We start from the raw sequence: 23,434 nt of genomic DNA on the forward strand, positions 1-23,434 counted from the left end.
AGTGCAAGCCATGTACTGGTCCATTCCAAGCAATCCTATGAAAACGGCAGGCTTTAACCTTAGCAGTGCACAGAAATTGCTCGTAGTCTCCTGAAGAGAGTAACATACCTTCTGCATTGCCATCCGTTAATGCTGATGGTTTCACAGGCTTGTGACAGTGCTAATTTGAAGGATGGCCCTTGATGTTCACATGTCGCATAGACCATATATCAGTCACTAACTCCAGGGCAATAAAATAAACACACCGCTAGGAAAAGTTTGTATCCAGTCGGTTTCTTTGTGTTGCTGCAGTTTTCAAAGCGTATCTTTCCCAGTTTTCATTTAAAAATGAAGTTTATGTGCAGCAAAATCCTACACACCATTATTGTTGCCATGGTAGGGATTTAGGGGAAGAGTAACATGAATGGAAATAGAATTTCCCTTGCATTGTCTCTGATAATTAATGTTGATGAGAAGGGAAGAGCCAGAGGCTGTACTAAATAGGACAGTTGTCCAAGTAGAGTCGATCAGTGTGAAAAATTAACCTTGAAATGCCGTCGAGGTCAGCTTTGTTTCGGCCGATTTGCAGTAGAAATGCTGATAACAAAAATAAGATGCTAATGAGGTAATTTAAATCACACAAATGTTGCAGAATCCCGTCATTTTTAAATACACGAACGCATAGCTAAGGCATTTTCTTTTTTGTTGTTGTTTGTGGATAGAAAATGCTCTTCCTATAGAAAACTGGCTGTCCCATTGAAGGTAACTCACTCAGTTTGTTCAAAGGTCTAAGCAGGACTTGAGTTTCAAATTCAAAATCAGCTTTGATTTTCTGCAGAGCATCGCAAAGGTCTTACTTTTTAGAAGAAGGAAAGTAACATACATTACTTACTGGTCCAGTGTATGTGCAAAGAAAACATTCCTTACATTTCCAATGCTACTTCAATATGCATCCTGAGAGAATGGAAAACAAAGCAAAAAAATTCACAGCATTTTCCATCTTTCATTAGAAAGTTTATTACATTAACCTACAAGTATGGGAAGTGAAATAAATGGTAATGAAGGGCAAAATGATGAACATCAGTCATCTTTGGAAAATAAAAATATTTTAACAACAAAACACTTTTTTTGTTACAGCTAAGAAAAAAAAAGCCAGACATACTTGGTAGGTTTTCTTTAAAAAATATATTACAATTCAATCATATCAAAGTGAAGTCTTGTGGGCTAGAAAACTGAAAATAGAAGAGTTAGGTCCAGTGCTCTAGCACTAGTATAAGTGTACCAAACATGGCAAGATTTTCTGTACAGTAATTAATAAACACACACCCATTCATTTTCAGTCATTTAAACTACTGTATTATACAATCTTTAATATAAAGCATTTTCGTCAAAATTAGCTTCTGTATTCTTCAGTCTGGATTTTAGAGCTGCAATGTAGGGATTGTTATTTGGAAACACACCTAATAAGAAATTCAGTTTTAGTCACAGTACTTTGAAAATCCAATACATTTTAAATAACACATTCCCCACTTTTGATTTTTCATTCTAACTTCACTTCAATATTAACTTGACTTTGCAGACTGTCTCAGCAGACAGTACGAGTACAATGAAATCTGCTTTCTCCTGTAATCTGCATGCGCATCTGCAATTATAATTAATAGCAGTTCTCTGGGTAGATCAAGATGAGGACAGTTTATGTGTAACAGAGTGATTAAAAAAAAAAAAATTTGATAAAGTAAAGAGCCGTGAGGTTCATTATGCTTCTAAGTGACCAGAATTAATACGCCTACATTGTTTAAAAGTTCAAAGTTTATCCTCTCTACATCCTTTAAAATCAGCTATTGACTTTGTGCACAATTTTCTACTTTAATAAACTGATAAATTGCTAGGGATAGCTATCTCAGTTTCAATGATGTCTTTCTCACTATTGTAACGTGAACATACAGAGACAAAAGGAGTCTCCATTCACAGCCTGGTGAAGCCAATCCTCTATACAGATGGTGATTACTAAGTTATTACATCAGCTTATTCATTAAGTTCGTACCAGAACACAGTATACACGTTGAGAAGTGTTCTTTAAAGAGCACACTAGGATCTACAAAAAGGGCTACGTAACAGTCACGAGGTTTGAGTTGTGAGTCTCCGCCGAGTTAAGAGCAAAGTTTCCTCCAGAAGAAGCCTCCCTCTCCCCCATACAAGAGATAGGAGGATGGCTAACTCAAGTCCGATGTGCTTTTCTTCCTTTCCAATGATACATCGATATCATTTAACAAGACTATATTATCCCGGCAGGCAGTCGGTCTTCTGAGCATCTGTCAATGATCATCCACAAAGAAAACTCACAAATCTTTAAACTTGACCTAGATGTCTTGCAAACACAGCGCTGATATACGCAGACTGCTTACGCTGACTACTCAGCAGGAGTTGTACCCACGTACAGAAGGCTGACTTTGGTGGTGGGTGTATTTAGAACATAAGCAATAGGCAAAATGATCAGAAACTTATCTGTTCTCATGAGTATTTGGCTGAATATATCACTTGAGGATATGTGACCTACTGGAAATTTTCAGACAAGTTAAAAATCATTTATTCAGTTCTTCACTGATGTATATCAAAAAGAACTGGTTATATTATGAAGAATACTTGACCTAGCAGTCTCCAAATTATACATAGAGCAAGAAAATAAATTTTTGTGAGCCCACGATTGCTAAGTACAGCAATTTCTATTCACGGCATCAGAGAAGAAAGGTTTTATTTTAATGTCTGTCTCACACAGTACAAACATGTATATATCAGTAGCACTACATGTACCTATGTGCACACAAACTCAGTCGATACTTTGTCTTAAGGAGGGATTAAACGGTGGTTGGCTTTTGAAATCTTGTAGGCAGTTTCTATAATCGCAAAGTCCAAAGCCGATCAAACGTCTACTCCAAGGATGTGCAAGGATTGCCCAAGGAATTGCAAAGCAGCCACTGCTTATGTCCATCAGGAGCAAAGACCGTCAAGGGTCGCTTCATACAGGCACATCTGTTCGCAGCCTTGAGCACACCCACAGCGATGCCTTCAGAAGCAGCGCTCTCATTTTTCACCACTTTAATGACAACAAATAAATGCAAAGTACATTGCGTTTCCATTTCAGCCCTGTGATTCTTTTTCAAATGAAAACTTTTTTTTTTTTTTTTTTTTTTAAGTTTTTCTTACGGTTGATCCTCTGCAATGCAGTTAGTATTCCAAAGGCAACGGGTTCCAATTTTCCTAGGAATATATCAACGCCATCACAATAATAATGATAATTCTTTGTCTGAGACTGTATTGCGATCCAGACTTTCAGATAAAAGAACCGTTGCGGCACTCCTTGTGCTGAGCTGGAGAGCGCATACACCGAACTGTTGACGTATCATCTGCCCTTCGCATCATACAGCCTATCACAGTTGCGATGTGCTGAAACGCGACCCCGGTGCAGAGAGAAGGGAGGACCAGTGGGACTTTATGCTTCCCATTATATGCCATACGATGCAATTTCCCATATCCTTTCTCCATCAGCCAGGGATGCACCACGCCTTGGGAGAACCTACTCATGACAAGCTGCAGAGTTAGCATCCGGGCAAGGTGGAAAAGGCTGCTGGAGTTGTGCTACCAGCATGCTAGCAGGTAGCACTGCTGATATTATCAGCAGTTGCAGCCAATACTGCCACAGCTCAGCCTATCACTGTTAGGTTTCTAAAGGTAACTTCCACTGAAAGAGAAGGGCCAGTTTAAATAAACCATTATATTTTGGGGCTGATATTTTTGGTGCACAATTTTGCATCAAGGGATGAATTCCTTGGCAAATTTTATTTCCGCTGAATTGTACAGGTCACAACTGACTATAGGAGACAGAGAAAGGAGCCTTTTGGAAGGATGAGCTCCATCCGCATAGTCAATGGAATGAGCTAAACTTTAAAGACAGTCTGCTCTTTCCTTTTCTTTTGCTTTCTTATTATTATCCTCAACAAAAACACATCGCAGGGTTTTTTTTTTTTTCCAATTAATACATTAATTTAAGCTATTATGTGTTTGCTAACCACCTATGACAGACATTAGTTTTACATTAATCCTCTCCCTCCCTGCCAGAGGGCTCCTTAACCAGACAAAATAAAGGCTAGTTGGCAAAAATGCAAAAATGAAAAAAAAAAAAAAGACACAGTAGAGTATTTTGACAATTATAAGCTAGATCACTAGAAACATAGATGCACAGTTTAAAAATGGAGATACAAGTTAATGAAGAATGGGGTACATGTGTCACATTATTAGCAATGCAAAAGACCAGCTTAAGCATATTTTTCCCTACATCAACTATAAAAAAAGAAAAGGTGCCTTTTCAGCAAATATGCACAGAGATTGCTTAGTTGTTTCGAAGAAAAAAAAAACAGAACATTTTACTATTTTTATCCTATATTACAGTCCATATTACTACCTGTTTATAAAATTTAAACCTTTCCTTGCACTTCAGATTTACAGCGTTCATCATCTTTGTCCTTTCACTCTCAGTCCATGCCGACAAAAATAAACTGATTTATTTTACATATTTTATGAAGTAGTTACTGATATGTTATGCATTATTGGTTGTATATGGCAGAAACAGTGGTCAGAACTGCAACATATGGATTTGAAACGTAGCAAATGATTTGCTGAGGACTGGTGCTGGGCCTAGAGAACCCAGTGACCTTGAGGCATCACATAATACTGACGTATGTAATGCTTTTATCATCTTCAAAACTATTCAAAAGCAAGGTATTCCCGTAACCAGTAACAGACCAAAATCTGATGATAGTTTTCCCAAACAATTGCAGTATTGGGCCTTGCTATATCCCATCAGATCTTGTTACTTAATGTCTTGACTAAAGATCAGAATGGAAGGTAAGTTTTGGCAACACAGTTTTTCTTCTATGTAACTAGGAATCAGATCACCTGTACAAAGTGGCATTTGGTAAACTGCACTGTCCTGGGAGTATTTCTACTCTGAAACATGACAAAGTAAATCACAAACATGAAGTCCATATTTAAAGTAGCTGAAACGAGAGCTGTTACCAGAATTGATCTGCAAACTACTATTTTTAAGCCAGCAGATTACAGTGTAAATGTGCTGCATACCTGTCTCTATAAAATTAACTGCTGCCAAAAAAATCCCAAAAAACAAACAAAAAAAACCCCACTGATCAGGATCTCCTATGCAGCATCTGTCCATCTGTCCCTTGTACATACAATACAAACCTCATCTTGAGATTCCCGGTTAATGTATAGCAATTGTCTACTGGACAGATTAGGAGCCAAATATGATGGTAAATTAGAGGAAAGGGCATAAACCACGCCACTGTTCTCCTCGAGAGTCCCACTGTGCTACACATTAGCTTTCAGGGTCATTCGCTGCCGACCTCCTTCGTAGAGGACGTGGGGCTATCTCGCACTGGTAGCAAGTCATAATGACATGGAATGTGGCTGTTTTTTGGAAGATCATAAGGATCCTGGCTGAAATGTCCACTGTTACTGAACGCTCCCTGGACAACACTCACCGTAGGTTCTGCGACAAAAGAGAACGTATACACTGAGCGCAAGAAAAGGCAAACAGAAGGCAAGCAGAGTATTTCAGGTCAGTCTGCATTGCAAAATATTCTCTCCCTGCTGCTTAAATATATAGATTCTTTGTTGTGCTGAGTCCTGAAATGAAGGTGTAGAAATAAAAGTCGATGTTCATGTGTCTTGGCTTTACACCAAATAACATCTGTGAGCCTGCATCAAGGCCCTGCCATGAGTGTATTTAATGACAGAACCAAGCAGAGTAGCATCTGTTCCTGGTGCGCAAACAAACTAAAAAAGGCAAAATTCTGGCCATGTTGGCCCAAATTTGGGGCTTTTAATCAAGATCTTAAGAAAAATCCTTAGTAGCACAATAGGGATCCTGATGGATTCCAGAGGAATCTCTTACTGGGAACAGAAATAGAAAATGATATGCTCTAATACACGTGACATGCACACTATTTCAGTCCAGAGATCATAACGATAATTACCATTCCACAAGAACCCCAAAGGCTTCTCAATAATGCAGCAACTACATAGGACCCATATCAGCAAAATAACACTTTTGTGGGTGAAGATGTTCCTTTTTCTGACCAAGGAGAGGAAACAGAGCTCTTCTATCCCTCACATACACCTAGACCAGCTGTATTCAGTATTTCGCAGCCTAATCCAGAGCTGAATAATACTGCAGTTAAATGCTGAGCTTATCTTTGGCTGTTGTTTAAAGAAAGGCTTCCAGACTAGGGAAATTTAGAGGTGCCTTTGGCTACAGAACAGAACTGAAGGTATTTCAAACTGTCTTCTCAGGAATTACACCACTTTATCTCAAAAGAATGAGTTTGTTATAGCTTTCGAGCAGGAGACAGAATCTGAAAGCATTAACCTTTTTTCAGTGATTTTCCATGTGTTTTGACTAAACTGATCCAGAAGAAGAGTCTTGTACTCCTTGTCCTTAAGCTTCTCAATCTAAAAATGTAGTCTGTACTTACCAACTTCATAAACATTCTTATTGGCTGAAGCCGAGTTGGCAATTTCGGCGTATGGGGAATCCCTGCGTGCTGGTGACTTCATTTCAACGTATCCACATTCTGAATTTTTTGGTACAAGAGCTGGTGGGTCTTTTATAGTAGCATATGGGTTTTCAGAACTACTTAAAGAGCAATTACTTAAATTGTATTCTGAGTTCTTCACCAGATCTGAAAGAAGAGAAACAAACTGCTCTTTCAAATGTGCTACGTAAATATGGGCATTGCTACTATTCAGAGAAAAATACGTTTTCATTTCTGAAAAACTGTGCTGTTATACGGACCTTCTGTAATTTTAAGTTCTACAAAACTGCTCATAAACGAGTATTTAAATGGAAACTAGTCGCAACACTTCAAAAATTGTCTTACATAGCAATTAACAGAGCCACTTCCTACCTCTCTGCTCTTTTATGGGTCTGATCTTGCCATAGGCAAATTCTTACTGCCAAGTCTGAGCACCTTCAGTTCCCATTAAACACAGGTAATTTGCAGAATCAGGTTTTAATTGGCACTTCAGAATACCTTTTGCCTTTGCAAGTGCTAGACTCAGGAAACTATTAAAATAACTGATCTAGTAGACTGCTCCCCATACTAACGGCTAGGCTGGTAAGGTGATTTCTAGGAAAGGCCCCAAGTTTGAGTACGCAGCCATGAAAACATGCTGACTAGTAACCAGTTTCTCCTAAGTTTCCATAAGGTTATGCATAGGAGAGTTGAGGAGGACGCGTCAGATGGCTTGTCATTTTGAGATTTGACTGAAAGACAAATAACTGGTTTCAGAAGTATTTTCTCATGCTGGAAAGAGATTTTACAGTATCCGTGTTATTTTCTGTGTTACTTTGTATTCTGTGTTATTCTGCGGTATTCTATGTTGTTTCAGTTTTAAAGCTGAGACTTTCTCAGTTGGTTCTGAATATCCAGCTTGAGACTGACTATGAGGAGCTGATCAGTAAATACTGGCTTATAACTCAGTGACACCTTCAACGTATTTGAAATTAGGCCTCTCCTAATCCTCCAAAACCAAGGAACGTCAGGTAGCAGCTGCTACATATTTACCTCATTATTCTTTTATATTTAGCTACGCTTTTTTCACTGTTTGGATATCTAGACATTCGAGTCACTTTGGCATACCTGAATCATGCAACAAAAATAGTGACTCACACCAGTACAGTCCAGTATAAAGTCTCGTGAGAAAATCATGTAACTTGAAAGATCAAAATATCATTTCCCTGAATTTCCTGAGCTTTTCACTCCTCTCTACACATTCATACTTTCCAAAGGCCTGCACTGAGCTCCATGAAGCACTGCAGGCTTGTCATGGCACAGTCCTACGTGGATCACGCCAGCTGCAAGAGGAACTGGATCTCCTCTAAAGCCTTTCTCTGGAGGCAGCATGAATCCCTACCTGGCTGACTGGGTTGAAGTTAGGGGCCATCCCCTTTTATGGGCCAGAACAGAGCCATGTTGTGATTCAGGTAATACAGGAACAGTTGATGTGCGGGACATGAGAAGCTTAGAATGTCTTTTTTTTTTTTTTTTTTTTAAAGAGAAAAAAACCCCAAACCATAAAAGCAATCCCTCCCCTCAAAGAAAACAACTCCCCCAAAACAACCCTTCATGCATTGTTTCAGTGACTACGTACAATTTAGTCCAAAATTATTTTATATTCTCTTTCACAGAAATCAAAGATGATTTAGAAGAGGAAATTAAATATCTATATTATTTCATTTAAATGCATCAGAAAATACACTCACCTTTCAGGGATTTTCCCAAATATCCCCTATCAAGTCCAAAAGCACCTGAGGAAAATGATGATACCAGAAACATAGCAGCTTTAACATCAAAGTAAAATGATTAGATAACAGCTTCTAACCTTCTAAAAAATTGCTTTGTGGTTAATTTCTACCCTGGCAGAGGAATGCTCTTACAAGCACTGAGCTACCCAGTCCAGAGTTACAAAAGCATTGGTCCTATGTGCTTGCACACTTCCAAATAGTAGCTCCCTGAGCAAGGCAGGCGTTCAAGGTCATAAGGGACTATAAAATTATCTACTTTGACCTCACATATGTCACAGGCCATTACATTTCACCCAGTTACTCTTGAATGAGCCCAATAACTGCTTTTTGATTAAAGCGTATTTTTTGTCTGAATAAACTGTATCTCCCAGAAAGGCATCCATCCTGACCCGAAGACCTCAGGGTATAGCAAGTTCACTGCAACTCTTGGTACTTTACTCCTAAGGTTAATTACTCCTGTCGTATTTTTCAGGGTCACTCCTTTTCAGGCCCTTGGCCTACAGGAATGGCCTAAAGCTCTTTATGTCCGTGTCTACAGCTATGCAATTGTCTGCTATTAACACATTTTCCCCAGGATAAACCCGAATATAAACAACAGCAATCAGCAGTGACTGACAACTGGTTCTGGAGATCTGGCACTTATCTAGTTGCTAATCCATTCAAATAGCTTTAAGTGATATTGTGAAGTGCTAATTTTTTAAATCAGAATGCATCGTGGTACTATGTTAGAAGCCTTTCAAAAGCCTAAAACTATTATGTCTAACACAGTATCTCTATCAACAAAACTCACAGTATCCAAGAACAAAATTACATTATTTGGGAATATCTGTTTTTAATAAAACAATTGGCATAAATTGTATTCTCATCCCATAAATCTTCCTTAATTAGATGCCATGTCAACTGTTCTGTTGTTTTTGCCTGGACTAATGCCAAGGTCCCCAGCCCAGAGTTACCCAAGTCATCCCATTTTCTCTCTCAGAAAACCAGCATGTCATCAGCATTCATCCAGTCCTCTGGAATCAACCCGTCTCTCCATGGTTTATTACTATAGGTTAACCACAGCTAATATCTCTTAGGAGTTTTGAGTACGAAGACAAACACTCTAAGCAAACGTAGAGCTGAAAAACATTATGACTGAAACCCTTTCGTGAAAAAAAGTTCTTAGGCTGAACTATGGTTAGCTGAAGATTTGGGATGAGGGGGTGGAAAAAATAGTGGCTGCAAACTACGATTCTGATTCCCAGAACCCGATACTGGTAGGGACCAGAAATGATGGTGGTGAAACAATGTTCTAAATTATACTAGCGCTGAAAATCCCTATCAAGCTTTTTACTGGTCAGAGATATGATCAGTGCAATCCAGTGCAAGCCTTTTTGGAATTCATGAAGGATGAAAAGACAGCAAAAAGCAGGACATAGGACTTTCACCACTTGGGGAATTTCCCTTCATAAGAACAGTGCTCTATCTCTTGGCAAGCAGGAGCCTTAACTCGGAAGATGCTTTTAGAATGAACATATAAAGCAGCTCAGATGATTAGAAGCTATTTTTCATGCATCAGTTCCATAGGACGGGGACTAAAACAAGAAAAAAAAAAGAAAAAACCCACAGAACTATGCAGTCTCCCAGTGATTTAATATGAATCTGTGTAATTTTGCCAGAGTGGATCCTTATTGCATAATACCCACTGTCTAACAAAACTAATATGCAAACGTTTCTATCAAAATAATGTGTTCTTTTGCATATCATGTCTGCACCGGGCATCAGTCTGTTCACTGTTCCTCTCAACCAGTCATATTTGGTCTCTGGGGATCCGCCTTAAAGGAAGGTCAAACCCATAACCCTGATCCTCACACACTGCCTGACAAGCCTGGCATTACAGGTTTTGTTACACTCTGTAACATACTGTCACAGAAGAACCCTTTTGATACCACTTGCCTGGAGAACCAATCCTACACGGGGAAAAAAAACTCTGCCTTCCAATCCATCACAACCACAATGAGTAACATCCACCTTTTCCTCCTTTTTTTTTCCTTACCAAGCTCATTGAGGTAACCACCGTGTTTCCAGTCTGCAGGCAGCGTTCCCGTGTAGTCCATGACGGTGCCTCGTTTTCCAGGTTCCACATTTTTAAGATTGACAAACAGCTGGTTGTTTTTTGACTATTTCAAAGAAAGACAGATAACAGGAACTGAAAATGATTAAGGGTTGCCGAATTTCTACAAGGTGATAATCAATGAAAGTAAAAATAAATTCAATACAAGACATTAGGGAAGAAAGTAAAAGATATCAGAGGCTCATCTACACAGAAGCCTCTACATTTTTATGTTTTACCTTTGCCAGGGTCAGTCTGTCCATGTTGTTGACATGAGGTGGGGTGGTACACTGTGTTAGAGTATGGTAACTAGGGTTGGAGAAGTAGTGACTGTTAGCATTTCCACCGTTACCATGAGGCATGGTTTCTGAAAGGAAAGTAAAAAGAGAATGAGCAACTTGATGTGCCATCTCCCTTTCTAAGATATGTTCTTGACAGTGCTGCATTAATTTCAGCATTTGGTCCAGAGTTTCTTGAAGAACAAAATTCTGAAAGTTTTGCATACATTTAAATCAACTAAACAGAGCAGTAAGTGACTATCCATGACTTCACTTTCAGCAAAGAGCATTCTCAAGTGTTACTGGCCGGCTTCCCTTTCTGCCGTGGTTCCTTGCTCTCTTTGCCTCCTTCCACTGTCTGTAGCTGTAGCACTGTCCTAATTGTAGACACTTTTATCACCAAGGCCACAACATTTTCTGGTTCTGCTTCTACTGTATCACTAACCCTGCTGCTATTGTCAAAAGATGTCTTTATCTGCTCTGACAACTCCATACTCCCACTGTTTAATGCAAAGAAACATTTGGGGATGTTACACAGTAAAGCAAGGTGTAGGTATGGTCAGCGAATTCCTTTACTCAGCAGGAAACATATTTTACAAGGGTTAAACAGCTTTACAGCATTAAATGCAGAGGTTAAAAAACTGACACAGAACAAACTAAATGACTATAGATGCTAGACCAGCATCCTTCTGCACTCGGATGAGCCACCTCTGCCAGCTGAGAGGCAAACACATGAGCCTGCCCTAGCACCCCACGCGTCTGGTGTGCCAGTGGTGCTGCCAGCAGGGTCCCAGCAGCCGCTGTCCCGGAAAGGGGCACTGATAGCAGTGGGTCTCGGCCTTCATCCTCTTCAAGAGGGGAAAGCTTGCCCTGCCTCTCTTTCCAGTGAGGCTTTCAGGGCAGAATTTCAGATACCCTCTCTGGGAACCAAATACACTCCTGCTCGCAGTAGCACTCACTAACGCAAAGAGGTGCAACGTACGCATTCAAACATTGTTAGGGCCAGATTTGAACCTCAGTTAAAAGCTCAAAGCCAAGAGGGGGAGAAAAAAAAACCCTTCTGCTCCAAAATTCCTGCACAGATTTGCACTTACCTGCAATGGTGTAATCTGCATTGATGACCCGCATAGCAGGGGTATAGGTCACTGCGGGCATATGTGTTTCTTTCCCTTTCTGCTTGTGTCTGTAAATGATGAACAGCACTAGCAGGAAAAGCACAACCAGGACAAGAATGATGATGCCTGCTATAGCCCCTATCTGGTACGAATCAGCAGGGATGGCAGTGCTGGTACGGCTTAAGCTGTTCAAGTTTCCCACTATAATTACACCAGCTGAAATACAAACAACGGAAATATACAACACAAATTTATGCAGAGGCTCATGTGTCAGGAGTAGAGGACAGTATTTCACTTCTAAATCTTTCTGCTAATTCTAACTGTATCTAATAATGCAAAAATAGAACTATGTCAGAAACCAATGTAAAGACAACCCTAGCCTTAAGGAAAAGCATTCATCATCTTTATAGAAAGAGGTATTTCATGGATTTGAAAAAGTAAGACCATTCTCTAGGCAAAACATACAGAGCAGATAAAGCACATGCTCTATCAGCAGCTTTGGACAGCACTGCAATCTAGAAGATTTCATGCAATCTGCACCTGAGCGTGTTGCTCCAATAAACTATCTCTGAGGCATCTAATATTTAAAAAAATCTACAGAGTACATCTAACTTAATAAAACAGACTATTTAAACACACATAATTTATCAGATTAAATTAACAACTGATACAGACATGACATCTAATAGACTGATCCTGTTTTTAGAGAACCCAGTCACAATAATTTTATTGCATCTAGGCTTTTACCTTGATCACACCTGGCCCCCTTCCAGCCTGGGCTGCAGTAACATGTTCCTGTAATGTGGTCACACGTGGAGTTGTTCAGACAGTCGCATAACTGCCGGCATCCATACCCATAGGTACCTTGAGGGCATTCTGCACAAAATAAGATTAAATAAGTACACATCAAAAGTAGACGCAAGTTATTGCTGCTGAAATGTTTTGCTATTGCACACCTACAGGATCTTATATGCCCGCACTTGAGCTTTGTCAAATCACACATGTTTTTTTAAGTGGCCAGCAGATGGCAATATGTTCTTACTGGTAGAACTCTACCGAAAACACTTTCCCAAGATAAGCGAGGGATCGTGGGTGCAGGTATGTGCGCAGGCGGATACGCATGTAAAGGCAAAAGGGGAATTATACTCAGAAGTTATTTTCCATGACCCATAATCTTGGTGCTTCTAAGGAAATGAATATGAAATCAGAAAAACAAAGATTAACAGGCTAGACGACAATGAAAAATGGACAAAAGGTGAATAAAGTGCCAGTTTTACACCAGGATGTCAGGTATCCCCAAGTTATTCAAATCTCAGCACTTGAAACATCATGTAATCGTATAAGTGATGTCAGATATGTGGCTGGTGTCATGTCATATGACATATGTGCTACTGTGGTAACGGAGTAGGAGATAAGAACTGTAGGAATGAGTCTAATATACACCATATATTTATAAAGAAAATGAAACCGGTCCTGCACTGCTTATAGCATATTTTGACATCATAATGAGAAACTATCACCGAGAAAAATGTGAAGAACCTATGAAAAGTAAGCTAACTGGAACAGTTTTACAGGAACTTGTCTCTCCCAAAATGATTTGCATACAATAATTAATTACTGATCAAAGTGTCTGCTTTGCCACGTAATTAATATGGTAGAGAATTATCCTGCACCAATAACAATGTTTTTTTTTTTTTTTGTATCGCCACCTCTGTTAACGTGTGACTTTACATTATTGTACTACAGATGGTTTGAAAAAGTGTGGTGTTTCTTCTCCTTTTGAGATTCAATTTTCTGAATGTCTCAGGGGTTTTGTAACTAGACTGATTTGTTTTCCTTTTTTAAAAAAAAAATCCAACTCATCTTTTATTTATTCGTACATTAGAATAATTTACAAGATAATGCAACACAATAGGTGCCAGAGAAACTTTTTTGCAGTCTTGATAAAACCAGATACAAGTGCAATTTCATGCTTATTCTTCTCTTGGTTTCATTCAGTAAAACAAGATTAGCACTACTGAAGACCATGGCTAGCCAAAAAACATTGTTCTGTGAGGTATTTTGGCATTTTGAAATCTGAATTGGAACAAAAAGTCTATTTTTTAAACTAAAATTCCAGTTCAGAAATACCAAAACATTTTAATGAATCATTATCAGATCATAGGACAAAATACCAAATCTGTGAAACAAAATAATAAATTCACATTTGCCAAAACATTAAAATAAATATTTTGTTTTGACAACCTCAAAAGAGGATCTTGCAAAAAAAGTTTATCTAAACACTATCGCTCTTTTGAAGCGAAACATTTTGAATCAGCGAGGAATGCCCATTAGTTTTAGAAAAGTAACACGTGTTGCAGCTGGGGCTAGACTCACTGTTGAGAGATTAAAGGGTGCCTGTAAGGAGAGATGTTTAGTACAGGGTAATGCCCTCCGGCACCTTCTACTCCAGGGCTGCCAGGTGTGGTGCCTGCGGCCACCACGTGATCCTTCTGCTCCGACGCAGCTACATCAGCCCTGGTTGCAGATAACAGGGAGCGTGTTCCGCTTTGCCCTGTGCAGGCTGCTGCTGAAGCCAAAGATCCATTTAAGCCTTCAAAATAGTAATGAAGTAAAACATCAGGGGCATGTAGGTCTTGTGTTGAACGGATGGCTTTGCAGTGCGGTACAATGCGTGAAGTATGGGAGCACCGTTGTGTAATCTTAACAAAAGTTGGACTACCCGGATTCCCTGCTTTGAAGCCTGATTAGTCTTCTAGTGTTTTACAACATCATACCACCACTGATTGTAGTGGCGTTACTCTTGATTTACTGTTATGCAACTGGTGAAAGAATTAGCCACATACGAAAACAAAATGCCATTTATCGTCCTCTTATAATCCAATTGTATCGTAACGTCACATTGCAAAGAATTTAATCCACTAGGATTGATGTGGTACATCTAATCTTTAGTTTTCCAACTATTTATTTTCATTGTGGTTTATGCTAATGACAATTACTTGGATTCATTTGTTACTTTTACATGTCAGGGTTGTTGGGAGTTTTTTTTAGCATTATGCCCAAAGCAACCAGAACGTAGTGCAATGTCTTTCGATTTATAGCTACATTGAAAAGGAACAGCCATCATAATCAGTCCCAATAATTAATTCTGTGGGTTTTCATATGTTTGGAAAAAGCCTTGGTCGAATTCCTGAAGCTCTTGCTCAGCCAAAACTGCCAGTGAGGCCAAAAGGCTGTATGAGAACACGGACCAAAACAACAGAAGTTCGGCTCGAGGTTTTAGTATTTGTTGTTATCAAGCATGACCAATTCCAGCTCCCACTTACTCTGCTCACAGTGTTTCCCCATGAATCCTGTGCGGCAGGTACACTGCCCCGTTATGTGGTCGCAGTCGGCTCCGTTCTGACATTGGCAAATCAAGGCACAATCCTTCCCGTAAAACCCTAGGGGACATCCTGCAACACAAGGAGGGGGAGGGAAAACAGAGTGAAAAAACTGCTCTAGAAATAACATTCAAATATTCTTATGCTATTGAAAAGTCATTTCTGTAGCCCTGCTACGCAACATGCGCTCCGTAAGCGCAACAGATTAAGACCTACCCTATTCTAAGCAGTTTAAAATATGCAGCAGACAAACAACTATACAAAAATGAGAATGGGAACTTGTGGGGACAGCAGACGATCAGAAGAAGGTAGCAAGATGGGCTGTTAGAAGCAATGGGTTTTAAGGAGATATTTGCAGGAGAAGAAAGAGGGTGCTTTGTGAACCAGTAGAGGGAGGCTGTCTAGCGATAAATCTTTGGATCTTTGGACATATTTTCAGCACAGTCGATGTTGAAGCATAAAGAGCAAAAATAACAACATGTTGTGCCTCCACTCTTCACAAAGATGCCACTTCAGTATGAAGACGACGTATCACCGCACAGAGATCATTATTCACCAGCAGGAAGCAAAATAACCACGAGAGCTGACAGCTGAACCAGTACCGTGAATGTGTTCCAGAGCTGCATCCATATGGCCCTATAATATATGTGTTATTTCCTGCCACTATGACACTGTTCAGTTGAAAAAGAAGAGTTGCGACTTCATGAAAACTGTGCTTTTAAACACTGAATGCAAAACAATTAGCTATTTATTTTGAGTTCAAAGATAATACTTGTGCCCGGATTGTAAACAGTGGGCATGCCTCGAATGAAGATAAGCCAAATACGAGCCATAAATATAACCGCTTATGATAAAGATAACAAGAAACCAACCTTTTCCCTATCAATATCCATCTCTAACAAATTTTTCTCTTTCGAACTTCGTGTGAACTGTTAGCCAGCATATAATGAGTGCCATATACCTATTCCCAGTCACTGCATTGCTGATATTTTTCTTCTAATGAAAACATCTTAGAAACGTCAGTAATTTAATGTATTAATTATACAAAGAAAATTCCAAAAGAAATGATGAAATAACAACCTCATGAAGTTCGGCTTCTAAATTCCAGATAAAATAGCTTCTATATCGGTATATGTGCCGAGCAAGAGTTGCTGTGAGCAGTCGCCCTCCAGGATGTAACAATTACAGACGAGAGATGGACCACACGATCACTTTGCAGTGCCGACAGGGACTGTGCCTCAGTAGATCACAGCCACAGCTAAGGCACAAGCTATTCTTGTGCTTCAGTCAGCTCTGTGTTATGATGTTATAAGATTGGTTACTGCATCCCCAGCGCTGGAAGGTTTCCTGGGGAGGTTTTGGAGAGGGAAGGAATTACACAGTACCAGCACGCTGCCCGCACAGCTGATGGCATCCACACTGCACATAGGGCCACAATGACCCACGTGCAGTGGTGACATCCAGGGACACCCAGCCGCAGCCAAAAGTTGCCTTCCTCTGCAGGAAGGCCAGAGAGGAGCCTGAATGCAAACATGGCTGAAGCTGTGCCGGGGTGTACACGAGGACCTCTCCGGCGACTGCGGAGGCAATGCAGTAGGCCTGCTGGGTGTGAAAAGGTTAGCAGCGCAGAAAGAAATCCGTAAGTAAAGTGGTGAAAATACCAAAGGAAAATTCTGTCACTGATTTGCAGGCCCATAAGAGCATGAATGGACAATAAGGGTCACTTACTTTGGGTACAGTAAAGGCCAGTCCATCCCGGGGTACATTTGCACTCCCCGTCATAGGCACTGCAGTAAGCTCCGTTGTGGCAGTTGCACGTGTGGATGCAGTTGGGACCCCAGTGGGAAGGTGGACAAGCTAGAACAACAAATCAATTAATCTCAAACGACAAGGATCCTCACTGCTCATTAACATTGAGCACTCATTCAAATATGAGTCTTGCTTGGTTTTTTTTTTTTTTTTTTAAACCACGTTAGGCTGCTCTGTTCTGAGCAGATAGACAAGCACTGATTTTGGTTTTTTTTAAACTAATGAGTCATTTGTTCTAGATAAAAAGTGCTGGAAAAAAAATTATACACGTGAAAGAAACCAGAGGTACATATCTGATACTAGGTAACTAGGACGCTGTTATCTTATACTAGTTTTCTCACAGACTGGATCACAGAGCAACATCCATCTCTTTTCTTGAGTGAGTTTTTCATCTGAAGACAGTTCAACTGCACACTGTCAAGGGGTTAAGCATTTTAAATCTCAAACGTGAAGGAGAACAGACAGAGAAGGTTGAAACGTATCTTGTAGCCTGACATAACAGCAAGGCTACTCCCTGTATTTCCACTGTTAGATTCTGTATTTTTGCCTAAGTGTGGAACATGTAACTAGATTAAGGTACAGTTTCTGGACCGGATAAGGCTTCTGATTTACCCGGTTGTTTCCACAGGCCCACCAATCAATATATTTCTAATAAGCAAGCAACTATAAAGTAGGAAGTTTTTTTTACTCATAACAGTGTCTAAAAACGTTATGAGATGCAATTTCAGTGATTACTTTGAAAATGTCATGGTGAACAAATCAGATACTGAATGCTACCATAAGAGTAGTGAAGTAATCCCAAAATGCTAATTATTGTTCAGAGACAGCAACAGAAAAGTTTCCCTATGTCAGAATATCACTAAGTGCAGAAGGTGCTCTAAGAATAGGTCTGTTCTGTGAAAACCTAGGATTTACATCTTAAGGTTTTTTGTTCCTTTAGTATAGACTTGTGCTATTCAAAAACAGTTCTCTGGAAGCAAAAAAGGAGTATTTTACAGGAGAGGAGAAACAGGCTAGACTCTAAAGTCTGATCCCTACTTCTGTATTAGTTTAAAAAGACTGATATCTCCTCATGATTGTACACTGGATTTGGTTGTCCAGAGACCTGTCTTAGGAGCAAGAGAAACTTTTTGATCCTTTAAATGTTTGTACAAGCAAAAAGATTGATATATGTGTGGCCTGTATTTTTGCAAAGCGTTACCCTTGCCCACAATTCACTGTTAAGAAACATATTCCATTTTAATGAAATAAAACACATTTTGTAATAAGTTTGCTGCTGTTGTTTCAATTGGTGATTTACAGTGATTTTTAGTACTGTTATTTCTTGTATGACATTAGTGGTCAGCCAAGAAGGAATGTAGATCACATACAGAAGAAAGGTTAAGTGTTTCAAGAAGGTCAGTAGTTCCAAAAGAAATTAATGGAATCATTATTTTCCATGGGAACGAAAGGCTGTTTCATAAAGCAAATAAACTTTTCCTATGGTTCCTGAGCACAGCCTCAATAGAAGCCTCCATTCATACTGCTGGCACCATTTTCTTATATTCATTCAGTGATTAAGTCTCTCCTCTTCCCAAATACTCCTATGCTGCTACTCTTCCAATAACCTGCTTATTTCACCATAAAAATATGGACCCAGCACCTATGCTGCTACTGGCTTCCACAGGAACAGGCTCAAAATTTATTTTCATCTCATACATAGTTGCGGATGCTAATCACTTCGCAGAATTTAGCCAGCAAAGAAGGGTTTTTTCCAAACGGACCAGATGTTACATCGCACCGGTACAGAGCCAGCTAACCTGGACCAGTCAATGAGGCATGTTATTAGGAAATGCACCTCCCTGGAAACCCTTGCGCAGTGTCTTTTGAATTTTGAGGTATGAGGGTCTGATGTAACTACATTTATTCTTAAAAACGGGCTGACTGAAGTTTTTGTACACATGCACTGCAGGACTATGTGCATTTTATTACTTTATGGAATTGGTTATGCTTCCTTTGAGAATTTTGTTTCAGGAATTTGTTTCTTGTATCAGGAACGTATCAGTAGTACACCTAATTATTTAATAAAATAACTCTGTGAAGCAGCCCCCCAGCCTTCTTAGAAAGTTCACAATGCAAATGAGTTTTTGTAATAACGCAAATAAGTTTGTAATAATGCAAATGAAATACAAAAAAGGCAAATCTCTCTTCATGACACATCATGAAGTTCTCACTTTTCACTTTGAAAGTATTTTTTTCACCAAGAAGTAGAGAATTTAAAACAACTAGTCACGGTTCAGCTACTGAAAAGTAACAGAAAAAAAAGTTGACACTTACGCTGAGAGCAGTCACTACCAATCCAGCCAGGGTAGCACTGACAAGACCTGTCGATAGGATTACACGTGCCGTTATTGGTACAGGTGCAGATTCCAATGCAGTTCTTGCCAAATCTGCCGCTGGGACACACTGAGAACAAGATATCAGTATTAGAATTCTTTAGAAATTAGCACATAGATTGCATCTTCTTTATTTTAAGAAAAAACAACTGGTGTTTGGATCAAGAAAAGTATATTATTTAGTATAATACTGAAGCAAGGCATTATAGGTTCTGGTAAGCCCATTTCAATTACCCATTTTACAAACAATACATAGAAAAAAGAGCGTTGGTTTGAAGAGAGGCATTTTTCATACTTCTCATAAATTTTCAAACAGCTTAAAATTGCCTAAGATTCAACATTTACAAACTTCACATACTACAACAGAAACCATTTTTAGTCTTATAGGTATCCAATAGATAAAAGGAACGTTATTAGAATTCTTGGCATCTACCAAGCATCGTAGTAATTAGAGGAGCATTAATTACAGCTTGTACCTTCATTACAAAGGGCTCCTGTAAATCCAGGTAAGCAGTCACATAGTCCAGTAATGTGGTGGCAGGGACCACTGCTGTGCACACACTGGGGGCATGTCTGGCTGCAACGGTGTCCATAAAACCCAGGGGAACAAACTGGAATTAGAAAGAACAGACCGTCGTCGTCTCTGGCGCTACCTATACAGCCATGAACTCCTCTTTAGTGGGCTCACCGCTTGATAAGCTCTACTTTCTAAATACACAAGGATTGCAAGGGTGGTTGTTATTATTCATGCAGTTTCAATAAACGCAGAATGCTGTACACGCATGTAAAGGAGATTTAATCCTCTTCCTTGAGGGCTTACTGTAGTCTAGTTAGTAATTGCCTAGTGGACAATCCATTACTTGTCAGGTCAAATACACTGTTACTTAAGAGAACAGAAACATTTTAATTGTGCTATTTTTGAAATATATATACATATTTGCCTATATATTATATGTCTTCTACAGCATGAACATCTTTTAAAAGCGTATTTGAAGAAAAATACTTTAAAAACGAGGGAGACAGATAGATAGATAGTTTTATCTGTAGATGAGTAGAGTCTCCTTAAACTTCAACTTCTTATGCACCTCCTAAATTGGTATACAAATCTAGACGCCTTTAGCCATTACTTCACTGAAAAAAGGCATAAATGTTTTCAAGCCATCCTTTCAGTTAAGTATTCACTGTACTCATTACATGAGATAGTCAGCTACACATCATCTCCCTTGCTTTTACAGAACTTGAGACCTGAAAAATACAGTCCTCTGCTTAATTCTTATGCCAAAGGCACTAGTCCCTTCTTATGCAGACCACCACCATCAGCCAAATAAACCGACGGGGGCGGGGGGGGGGAAGGGGAGGGAAGGCTGTTGCATGAAATCTTTGTTTCTCTAATCCCTTTGGGCATTTTTTTTCCTGATTAGAGTATTAGGTAATGCTTCAAGTCAAATATCTGTTGCACAGCAGCAATTAGCACTTACGAAAAGCAACTTGGTATCTTTTCAATATTTTAATTTCATTCAAGATTCAGCCTTTCAGTTATACGCTTGATATAAGATACGTGGTCGGATTTCTCTAGGGAACTTAACTTTTCCAAGTGAAACAGTGCCTTAAGGTCTTCCTGTTTACTGAACAGGCACTTTCTGATTGGGAATCAAATTATTTGTACGTCCTCCTGGCCTCTGAACCGTGCATGAGAGCCTGGCTCCAAGGGCCATTGGAGGGGAAGCTGCTTCTCTTCGTTATATACATTGGTTCCAAGGCACAAGGAAGTTTTACATTTAGTCTACCTTTGGATTAACTGATTAACTGTAAAGCCTTCAGAGATGAGATAGTGAGAATAATTGCTGCACTCAGTTAGAAATGCTTAAGAGAAACTAATACTACCGTAAAGCATTTAGTACTACCAGAGGCAACCACACTTTTCACCCTGACATACTGCCGTGCCTGGACTCCTCTGGTTCTCCCTTCACCTTCTGGGTCTTCTTCCTTTTCTGCCTCTTTCAGAGGACCCAGTAGCCTCTCTGCTTGGCTTTATTCCACCTGCTTCTTGACCTCCTCCGGAAACAGGGCTAGCCTCCAAGCGTGGAGGAGTCGCGTTGCTCTGCTCTGGCCACCTCTCCCTCCTATCTGCTACAATGCGAACTGAGGACAGGTGGGCAACTGGTAAACTGTGATAAATTTTCTTGGATGGGCGGACATTTTGCACATCATCTTATTTTTGCCTCCCTGTTTCCAGTATGATTTGCCTCTCTTCTCCTGGTAACAAACATTTAGGTTTTACAGCGACGAATTTTTCAAATCCAAGCACGTGTACACATAACACCTCTTACTTACAGTGAGGCCTGATCCTACTGGTCATTCTTTGCTACTTCAAAAGAAATGTTAAAAGCAATAATTAAGCTAATGATTCCTATCAAACTCAATGGGAAGCTAAGGTTTCTAACTTCTGAAACTCGGGCACGCTTTAATTAGCCACTAAATATCTACTGAAAAATGAATCTTGGTCAATCACATTTGGGAACGTCAGCCTTAGAATGGACTCCCTTACCATATTTGTTGCTTATAAAGTCACATGCACAGCTATGTGACTGCACCACTAGTAAATAAATGCAAAGTTATGCAATAACTAGAAGAGGGCTGTGGGAAACGTTGTTAACTTCAACTAATACCTATTTCTCTACGCTCATACAATTTGGCAATGAAGAAGTCCAGTCGAGGACTGTTTCACAGCACAGTTAACACAGTAGTACAGTATTATATCAAATATATTCCAAATAAAAGAGGGAGAAACTGAGATTTCAAAGCATGTATTTTGTGCTTACTTCTCTGACAAGTGGTGCCTCTGTATCCTGGCGCGCACTCACAGATGCCATCATCGGGAGAGCACGAAGCTCCGTTTTTGCAGTAACAAGACAACGAGCAGTTTGGGCCCCACTGTCCCTCTGCGCACACACTGTCACAGTGTATGCCTGCAACCAGAAATGAAGAGAACTGTCATCGCTTGTACATCAAGAGCTCTTATTAGGTCATGGCATGCACAGTTAGTTTAAACCTTTGGTTCTCAGGAGGACTAGTACTTAAAACACTGCTAACAAAAACTATTTATTAATACCTCACTAACATCAGGGGAATACAGGAAGAACAAGGTAAACTTGTATTTCTGCTCCTGCCTTCCCTGCATCCCAGAACAGTGAACTTCTTATATTCCAGTTTTGAGGAGAGGTACATAAGGACTGATCCTGAGCTCTGTAACAGGAAAGCATTTCTGTAGCCAATTCACGTGGAGAATAAGAGCTCCATGGGATTCTACCTCCAGGCTTCTTGCCTGCTGATATTTTAAGATCTACAAAGATGAATGCAAACCTCTCAATATTATAAATATCTCAACCATTTTCCAAGACTGCGCTCTCGCACTCTCTTGCACATTCTCTCTCTCTCCCTCTCTCTCTCTCTCTCTACGTATATATATCCTTTTATCTCACTTTCACTATTGCTATATGCTACTTAACAGTTAAAAACAGAAATGAAAAGTAGAAAATAATTCAAACACGGCAAGAGAACGGCTTTTGCTTCCGCCACAGCGGCTGCTTCAAAACAGCCAAAGCCTATTTTCAACCTTTATGTGCGGGAAAATACATGACAAAAGGTACCGCAGAAACTTTTCCTTCTGAATGCAAAAATTCTTCAGGCCTGAGATAATTTAATGTGATAATGGGGAGCGGGACGCAGAACGACTTCTAATTAGTAGTGAGCTGATTACTGCTAAGCCTCGTACCAAACGGAAAAACGTAGAGGGCACAAGGGGTTTCCAAATCTGCCATGTGAGCATTCCAAAATGCTGAGCCGCCGCCGTGTTAAGGATGCTGGTCAGTCACTGTTTTGTCTAACTGCCTTTGGCACAAAATTGATTATCAGATCACCATGACCCGAACCCCTATACATCAATCGTAACGCAAACCGCGAATTGGAATCGTCCAATTGGGGGTTTCTTTATTTATTTTTTTTTCTCTATGCAAGGCAGCG

The 23,434-nt window shown here is 39.7% G+C and overlaps 1 protein-coding gene across 3 annotated transcripts in view; it reads right to left on the reverse strand.

The window, feature by feature from the left end:
- Positions 1-971: 971 nt before the first annotated feature.
- LOC104150268 (multiple epidermal growth factor-like domains protein 10) overlaps positions 972-23,434 on the reverse strand; it is a 106,607-nt gene continuing 84,144 nt past the window's right edge. For all 3 annotated transcript variants that reach the window (XM_068924843.1, XM_009684410.2, XM_009684409.2), the window contains exons 14-25: positions 22,234-22,380; positions 19,888-20,022; positions 19,353-19,481; positions 16,956-17,084; positions 15,171-15,299; positions 12,592-12,720; positions 11,824-12,060; positions 10,691-10,818; positions 10,395-10,518; positions 8,318-8,362; positions 6,528-6,734; positions 972-5,542 (exon numbers count right to left, since the gene is read on the reverse strand). In XM_068924843.1, coding sequence (XP_068780944.1) covers positions 5,382-5,542; positions 6,528-6,734; positions 8,318-8,362; positions 10,395-10,518; positions 10,691-10,818; positions 11,824-12,060; positions 12,592-12,720; positions 15,171-15,299; positions 16,956-17,084; positions 19,353-19,481; positions 19,888-20,022; positions 22,234-22,380 — 1,700 coding nt within the window. In that variant the 3' untranslated portion in view covers positions 972-5,381. The remainder of the gene's footprint in view (positions 5,543-6,527; positions 6,735-8,317; positions 8,363-10,394; positions 10,519-10,690; positions 10,819-11,823; positions 12,061-12,591; positions 12,721-15,170; positions 15,300-16,955; positions 17,085-19,352; positions 19,482-19,887; positions 20,023-22,233; positions 22,381-23,434) is intronic.

The sequence above is a fragment of the Struthio camelus genome, chromosome W, assembly GCF_040807025.1.
Source record: "Struthio camelus isolate bStrCam1 chromosome W, bStrCam1.hap1, whole genome shotgun sequence".
Taxonomy (NCBI): Eukaryota; Metazoa; Chordata; class Aves; order Struthioniformes; family Struthionidae; genus Struthio; species Struthio camelus.